Source organism: Alnus glutinosa, chromosome 13 (assembly GCF_958979055.1).
Source record: "Alnus glutinosa chromosome 13, dhAlnGlut1.1, whole genome shotgun sequence".
In the NCBI taxonomy this organism is placed as follows: Eukaryota; Viridiplantae; Streptophyta; class Magnoliopsida; order Fagales; family Betulaceae; genus Alnus; species Alnus glutinosa.
Genome location: NC_084898.1, coordinates 4649559 through 4658174, shown reverse-complemented (window position 1 = coordinate 4658174; position 8616 = coordinate 4649559). Strand labels below are relative to the sequence as shown.

Sequence of the window (8616 nt, the reverse complement as noted above, 5' to 3'; positions counted from 1 at the left end):
GTACGGCCCAATTAAAGTGACGCCAAAAATGGGCATTCCCATTTCGGTAAATTTAATAATCTTTAGACCCTAATATATAACATAAAATATCCCTACTTTTTAACGACCACATTCATTTTCAACCAACAAAGGGGAACTCGCTTCCACACTCAAAAGAGAAAGGTACGCTGAAACCCTAGAAACCAGTGTCTTTGATTTTCACTACTTGCAATACTGTAATCTCTCTCTCTATATATAGACGTGTATATGTTTATGTATATGTATGGATATGTGAATATGTATTGGTGTGTGTATAGGTTTTGATGTATGTGTGGTGGGGGTAATGGGGAAAGGGAGGCCTAGGGCTGTGGAGAAGGGCGTGCTAGGACAAAATGGTGGTGTTTCGTTACCTGAGTCATTGAATATACCATCTGGGCCTGTGTATTACCCAACTGAGGATGAATTTAGGGACCCTTTGGAGTATATATATAGGATCAGGCCAGAGGCTGAGAGATATGGGATTTGTAGGATAGTTCCGCCAAAGAGTTGGAAGCCCCCATTTGCGTTGAATTGGGATTCGTTTACGTTTCCAACGAAAACCCAGGCTATTCACCAGTTGCAGGCGCGGCCGGCCGCGTGTGACTCCAAGACTTTCGAATTGGAATACAGTAGGTTTTTGGAGAATCATTGTGGGAAGAAGTTGAGGAAGAAGGTGGTGTTTGAGGGGGAGGAGTTGGATTTGTGTAAATTGTTTAATGGGGTGAAGCGGTATGGTGGGTACGATAAGGTTGTGAAGGAGAAGAAGTGGGGGGCGGTTTCGCGGTTTGTGAGGTCGGCGAGGAAGATATCAGAGTGTGCTAAGCATGTGTTGTGTCAGTTGTATCGAGAGCATTTGTATGATTATGAGAATTATTACAATCGGTTGAATCAAAAGGCTGGTAGTGGGTATAAGAGAGGATTGCATGAGAAGGGGAAGAGTGAACATGAGGCTGAATTTTCGGGCTCAAAAAGGAGACGTAGAAATAATGGCAGTGATAAAGTTAAGGTTTGTAAGGTAGAGGAGGAAGAGCGTGATCAGATATGCGAACAATGTAGAAGTGGACTGCATGGGGAAGTGATGCTTCTGTGTGATAGGTGTAATAAGGGGTGGCATATTTATTGTCTTTCCCCACCTTTAAATCAAGTTCCACCGGGTAATTGGTATTGCTTAGAGTGCTTGAATTCTGACGAGGATTGCTTTGGTTTTGTGCCTGGTAAACGGTACTCATTGGAAGCTTTTAGGCGTGTAGCTGATCGTGCCAAAAAGAGATGGTTTGGGTCAGTATCTGCATCACGGGTGCAAATAGAGAAAAAGTTCTGGGAAATTGTGGAGGGATTGGTGGGTGAGGTTGAAGTTATGTATGGTAGTGACTTGGATACCTCTGTTTATGGGAGTGGTTTTCCACGTGCAAATGACCAGAGACCACAAACAGTTGAAGCTAAGGTTTGGGATGAATACTGTGATAGTCCCTGGAATATTAATAACTTGCCCAAATTGGAAGGGTCAATGCTTCGTGCTGTTCATCAAAACATTACTGGCGTTATGGTGCCCTGGCTGTATATGGGGATGCTATTTTCGGCTTTTTGCTGGCATTTTGAAGATCACTGTTTGTACTCGATGAATTATCTACACTGGTATGTATCTTATTGTACCCTATCTACCATTTTCATTTTATTTTTTATTTTTTTGTGACTATGTAACTATGGCTAGTTTTATTTGCATTTATTTGTCAACTTTTCTATTTGAGAACTAGTATTTGTTTTAGAAAATGAGGGGGTGTATTTAGGTGTATGACGTGATAACCTGAAAAAGTTGCTTATTACTAGCATTGAGTTGTACAAAAAAAATTCCACTACATAGATCAAGATGAAATGTGAAGAAAAAAAATAACGATCACATCAGTAGTCTACAATGATTAAATAAGCATCTAAAGTATTAGCTGGACATTTTTCAAGGTATAGTTATTGCTTTAGTTTTTGATTGTTGATTTATCAAAAGCTGACTGAACCCAATCATTACACAATGATGGTCCCACTTAAATGGGATCCTGGGAGGGATGTCTTGGATACAGTCTTACCCTTCAGCATTTTTGCATGAAGTGGTCACTCTCAAGGCTTGAACCTGCACACTTGTGCTTGGCAGCCTGAGGCTTTTACCATTGCACAAGACAATAGACCCTCCAAATAAATAGAAAGTCAGATAAGAACTGAAGAGTGATTTAATTGGATCCTGTGTTTGGTTTATTTTCAAGTTTTTGCTTTTGATTTTTTCATGTTATTGTCTTTTTACGAATTTGTAGCCATCTCTATTTGTTGTGATTATGGCTTAGTTGAGTTGAGTTGAGCTGTATCTCAAGGAATTTGGAAGAGTGTTGATGAATCACAGTTTAGTTTGAACTGTGGTTGGCTGTACAGGTCCATTAAATTCCATTAAGTTGTACTGTGCAGTTCAAGTCTACCTTCTTTGGGGCTTGAAAAGATTGCTGTTGGGGTTGGTGTTCAGGGAGAAATCCAAGTCAGTTTGGCATTATTAAAATATGTTCTAATCAGGGTTGTTAGAACCAGAGTTTCTTTGTTTTTTCTACACATTTTGCTGCCAGGTGAATCATTAAATAGACATTCAAGTGCTCATGATTAGATATTATTTTGTGTGTATATATAACCCACACACGTACGTATGTGTGTGTATAATGTATGTATGTATGTATAACAGTTCTTGTGGTTTTGATTCCTACCACTTTTGTTTAGTTTTATACAAAATAGATGCTCACTTCTCACTTCTGTGCTTGTCTCAGGGGAGAGCCAAAATGCTGGTACAGTGTCCCTGGTAGTGAAGCCCGTGCTTTTGAAAAGGTAGTTCTCAAAGTTCTTTAGGATAATGTTTAACATTTTTCTTTGGGTCCAGAGGCATTTTCACTCCTTGGAATATCCTTTCTTTATCTTTTTATGGTATCTTTATTGTTTATTATTCATTGCAATGAAATGATTTGATGAATAATTTATGTACCTTCTAGGAATTAATTCTAGTTGTATACCTCAATTTCTGTGATTTTTTTTTCTTCTCTTTTTCATATTCTTTAGATATGCGTGCCACTGTGCTTGTGGTAGTAGGTTAATATACTACTTTGACAATTATCTAGCATTTTCACTATTATGTGGGTCCCTGATGATTATTATGTGTTGACTACTCAGTTTCTTCTTACCAATAAAACATGCTTGTGACCAACTTATTCCACTTTCTTGTAGGTCATGCAGAAGAGTCTTCCTGATCTTTTTGATGCACAACCAGATCTACTCTTCCAGCTTGTCACCATGTTGAACCCATCTGTCTTGCAAGAACATGGAGTTCCTGTCTATAGCATATTACAGGTGTGGCCTGAAATCTTTTTTCATTGCCCCCTCTTCCTGTTTTCGTTGTTCACCAAGTGGTAAATAGTTGAATGGTTTGATGAGTATAAGTGTCTTATATTTTGCAGAACAAGGTTATTCATGGGGAATATACAATAAAAACTCATAATTTTAATGTTTGCTTGAGTTTTAATTTGTGGGAGGAATGATGAAGCCGGGCTGGGTCTTGGAACTTAGAAGCAATGAGAGAGTTTAGGGTCCTTGTTTTGTTTGTATCAACTATTAAAGGAATATACATTAGTAGAACTGGACATACTGGCATAGGTTGCTTGTCCAAACAGCCATATCTACATCTACTGTTTTTGTAGCATCTCCTTGTGATTTTTTATTTTTTATGATTCTTAAATTTTTTGGTGGCTATTGATTCATTTGTTTGAATCCTTGAAATTGTTTGATATGATTCTCTTCATGCTTGCTATCTGCCAGGAGCCTGGGAATTTTGTCATCACCTTCCCTAGATCATACCATGGAGGTTTCAACCTTGGTAGGCCATGCCATTTAGTTTTACTAGCTAGTGGTGATCAATTGAAGAACTTTGTGCTGTATTGAATTGTAATGAATCATGTGGCATATAATAATTATGCTCATTGTTCTTTCAGGTTTAAATTGTGCAGAGGCTGTCAATTTTGCTCCTGCTGACTGGCTGCCTCATGGTGGCATTGGAGCAGAGCGGTATCAGCAGTATCACAAAGCTGCTGTTCTTTCTCATGAGGAGCTTCTTTGCGTTGTAGCCAAGGTTACAAGTTTGACCTGGAACTTATTCTTATTTAAAATTTCACGATAACTTGGTCTTAGGCCAATCATCAATATTTGTCTAGAAAGTTGAGTGTATCCTGCACCGATTTTTTTCCCCTGTTATCAAATAAAATGATTGGATTCTTTTTTTGTTTTTTCCTTTTTCTTTTCCGCAACATATGAAATCACCGATGGTTTATTACTTAGGATTGCGGCTCGCTCTTTGCTTGTTGAATTGAATCTTGGTGTTACTCCAGTAACTTTTCTGTTTCTTCTGCTTGATGTTGTTTTGCTTTTAGCAGAATGACTGCAGTAGCCGAGTATCACCTTATCTGAAGAAAGAACTGCTTAGAATATATGATAAAGAGAAAAATTGGAGAGAGCAACTTTGGAAAAATGGCATCATAAAGTCATCTCCCATGTCCCCTCGGAAACATCCTGAATATGTGGGTACTGAAGAGGTATTTACCTTAAAGCATACATACGCTTATTGATTTTCATTTTTCGAAGATATACTTTGTGGTGTTCAAAATCTCCTGGTGGATTTTGTAGGATCCAACATGTATTATATGCAAGCAGTATCTCTATCTTTCTGCTGTTGTTTGCCACTGTAGGCCGTCTGCTTTTGTATGTCTGGAGGTATGTGAAATTCATAATTCTGGACTTTAAAAATGTATATGCCAATTGTACTTTGACATGAGCTATAAGTCTACTCTAAGTACATTGTTCTTGCGCTGAATGTTAAGTTTGCTAACGAGAAATAAGGACCTCTTTCTCTCTCTCTCTGATTGTTAAGTTGGACCGGGTGGTAAGTTTGATTGCCTCCTAAGCTTGAGTTCATTGGCAAGAAGTAATGACTTTTCTCATAATTGCTCTGCTTTTCTGAGGTTTGAGTTGGAGTTCTCTTCAATTGATTGGAATATGCAAAGTAAAAGAGTGATACACTTGTCTCATCAAAAAAAAAAAAAAACAGTGGAAATATTTAGCCTTTTGTTTTTGGAACCTGTTCATTTTACTCTCACTGTGATATATCAGTCTTATATGTAGTTATAATTCCTTTTTGTTTTTTAAATAAAATTTTGAGGTCAATTATCATGTGCAGATTGATTGGAAATTTGGAATGTATAATATAAAGTGCAATGAATTGCATATTTTTATAAAAACTCAATTTTCAAGAATCTCTTAACTCTGTGGAACCCGCTAATGTTAATCTTTTTCTTCATATATCCCTTCTTTTGACAATCTATTTTGTAGCCTATTTTTTCTTTGCTAAATGGTGGGTTTATAATTGTTTTCATGGAGAACTTGATAATGAAGATGATTTGAAATTGTTCTGGACTTGTACAAAGTTCTATGGTTCTAAATATGTAATGCGTGGTGCATTTGAATTATATTATCTACCATTGACTGATTATCTCTGCCTCTCACGCAGCACTGGGAACGCCTCTGCGAATGCAAATCCAATAAACTGTGTCTTCTTTATCGTCACACACTCGCAGAATTGTATGACTTGGTGCTTACAGTTGATAAATATAGTTGTGAAGACATGGAAGGAAGTAGAAGTATAAGGAAGCAAACATCACGTTCCAGTGAACTAAATGCTGTCACTAAAAAGGTTTAGTTTTTGATATTTTGCGAACTACTAGATAATTTGGAATTTCATTTGCTGTCTGTATGGTTAGGTTATCTTAATTGTAAAATGTTTAATAGATATGTAAATCTCAAGTTATTTTTGCCCACTCTACTCTTGGCCCTTGATCATTAGTAAGAAATATGCTGAATTTGTCTTCTTAGGTTACTACATTTGGTATGCGGAATGACTATTCCATTAAGAAAATGAATAGTTTTTATTGAGAATGGAAGAATGTGGAATGAAATAGCCTTGAAATAATCATTCTCATGGCGCTATGAGAGTGACTATTCCAAGTGATAGATTATTATCATATCCTTGTTCCATTCTCAATAAAAGCTATTCTATTCCACCTTCTTCCGTTCTCAATAAAAGCTATTCATTTTTTCTAATGGAATATCCATGGATAAATAGAGAAGGGAGTATTTCTAATTGTAATCTCTCTCTCTCTCTGCCTTAGTGACGGCGCGTGAGAGCGCGTCCAACTAGGGGCTCGACCCTTCATCCATCCTCTCTCAGTTTCTATCTTTTCAGTCTATTGTCTGGTCCTGTAATTCACTTTCGATTCGGCGATGTAGATTATTGGGCTTTGCTCGTCTTAGTCCTGGGGGTGTCGATGATGGATAAGGATTTTTTGGTGGAGTTGAAGGCTTTCTCCTTTTCGGTTTTGGATGGGGCGTTGACGCTGAGGGTGGAGGAGAAGAGGAAAAATTTTCTGGGTGTGATCTTGTTGAATGTCCAGAGCGCCGATTGGCTTGCGTCGACTTTGGAAATGCTGTTGGGTATCCAGGCAGAGCAAGTTTTTGTGAAGTCATTTAGAGAAGGTTCGAAGGTTTTAATTGCTAGGAGAGGTGGGAATAAAGCTGGGCGCTATTTAGAGGCGACTATGTTCGGGTTGGGCGGTCGGAAAGGATTCATTGTCATCCCCGAGGGCCGTGGAGGGTGGGGATGGCTTAAATTTTCAGAGGAGTTGAGAAAGGTGGTCGCTTCTGTCTCAGGTTCGGTGAGTGGCAGACTCGACTCTTCTACTACACCGGAGAAGAAGGTTTTGGAGGAAGATCAACCGACTATGGGCTTGGCTCCAAAGTGGACGGGGCATTCTTTTGTGGAGGTTGTGAGGGCAGATTCATCCTCCGTTGCAAAGAAGATGCCCTTAGTGGGTGATGGTCAGTCCGGGTTAAGGGATTCGTGGGCGTCTCCTTGCGAATTCGATTTTTCTCCGGCGGTGCGGCATGCAGAGGAGATTCCGAGATTGGCGGTGGATTGCTTCTCTTTGGAGGCCCACCGATTTGTTTTGTCGGGTAAAGACCAAACAGCAGCTCCGCAGGGTAAGGGTTCTCATTTGAAATTTGAATCTTCGAAATTGCGGACGTGGCGAAAGTTGGGGTCCGGTTTTTATTTGGCTTTGGGCCGGGCTGTGGGGAGAGTTCTGAGCCGTTTTACCGGGTCAGGGAATTTTCGAAAACCTGTGGGTTTTCGAGTGACCCGAATCAAGCGGAAACCTAATGTCTCCTGCTCGCCGACAACATCGCCGGAGACGTCAACAGAGAAGTCCTCTGGGTTGGATCTGTATCGGAATCTTCCTGGGGGTGTGGAGGTGTCAACGGTGGGAGAGAAAGTGGGCGTGAGTCCAGCGTCTTCGGCTGATCCTAGGCCGGAGTCCTTATCGGCGACTGTTACAGGGACAGATTCTAGATCGGTGACTATTTTCGGGGGTGAGACGAGCAGATCCCAGGTGCATTCGGAGGTTTCTAGTTCGAGGGTGTTTCCAGCCACTACTTGGTTCGGTTTCCCTCCTGCTCCGGCGCCGGAGTTGGGTTTTCCGGTGGGTTCTACTTCTAATTCATTCAAGTTTAGGCCTTTGGGGAAGATTCAGTTTCCTAATCACTCTTTTGCCGCTCCGTCTCTCGCTGGTGCAACTCTTTTAGGAGAGAAGCTGCGTTCTCCCCTCCCCGTGATGGCCTCTAAGCCATTCCGGTGCTACTACAGAAGGGCGAAAATATTGAGGGAAAGGCATTCTGTAAAGTGGGATGAGGGGCTTCTTTCTGACTCTTTGCAAGCTATGAAGATGTCAGTCGGTTTCGTTGATAAGAGGGCCTCAGGTCAAGTGCCGCCAGCGGAGAAGGCGGTTAAAAATCCTGCTATAAAGAAGGCAACGACGTCAGTGAGTCATGGCCTTTTTAGGAAGGGGTTTCTTAATCTTCCCCCGATTTCAGTCTCAACGGTGGTGCCTCAGGAGGTTAACTATGACGGGGTGGTAGTTCCTTATTCTCCTGCGAGTGGTTGCTCCCAAACTCGGAATTGGCCAGTTGGCGTGGATCATAATGGGGAGATTGTAGTATGGGAGGAGGATGAAGATGATTATTCGGAAGTTTTGCCTTTAGATTGGGCGTTGGATGGGGATTTTGGGGAGGGGGCTTTGGCTGTTCGGGACGCCTTGGAAGAGGAGTTCCAGGTTTTTGCGCGCCAGAAGTCTAAAGGAAAAAGGGAACTTCTTAATTTGCAGAGTTCCATCAACTACGGTGACGCGAAATATCCCTCTAGGCGTAGGAATGCCGGTCGGAGGATTTGTCAGGGTTCGAACATGGGGTCGGACTTGGTTTCGGTGCCGGATCCCGTTCTTGTCACCGAATCTTCTCATTTTCCTCTCCCGGGTTCTTCTTTGGCTTCCTCAGAGGCTGGTCGGAAACATTCTGTTCTTGAGGACTTAGGGAGTGGGTCAGAGAATTCTGCCGTGGGTCCACTAGTTTCCATTGAGATGGGCTCGCCGGTAGGGAGGATTCTTCCTCCCTCCTCCCTGGATGATCCCACCTCCAAGCCGTTAA

The 8616-nt window shown here is 41.1% G+C and overlaps 1 protein-coding gene across 4 annotated transcripts in view; it reads left to right on the top strand.

Moving 5' to 3' along the window:
• The first annotated feature begins 63 nt into the window (after positions 1-63).
• LOC133854666 (lysine-specific demethylase JMJ17) overlaps positions 64-8616 on the top strand; it is a 38822-nt gene continuing 30269 nt past the window's right edge. For 3 of the 4 annotated variants that reach the window (XR_009896832.1, XR_009896833.1, XR_009896834.1), the window contains exons 1-9: positions 64-162; positions 297-1653; positions 2814-2871; positions 3265-3387; positions 3853-3910; positions 4026-4162; positions 4464-4622; positions 4714-4800; positions 5594-5776. Coding sequence is in view for 1 of the 4 variants with exons in the window: in XM_062290914.1 (XP_062146898.1) it covers positions 323-1653; positions 2814-2871; positions 3265-3387; positions 3853-3910; positions 4026-4162; positions 4464-4622; positions 4714-4800; positions 5594-5776 (2136 nt within the window). In the remaining 3 variants the exon portion in view is untranslated. The remainder of the gene's footprint in view (positions 163-296; positions 1654-2813; positions 2872-3264; positions 3388-3852; positions 3911-4025; positions 4163-4463; positions 4623-4713; positions 4801-5593; positions 5777-8616) is intronic. The other variant, XM_062290914.1, reaches the window with a different exon arrangement.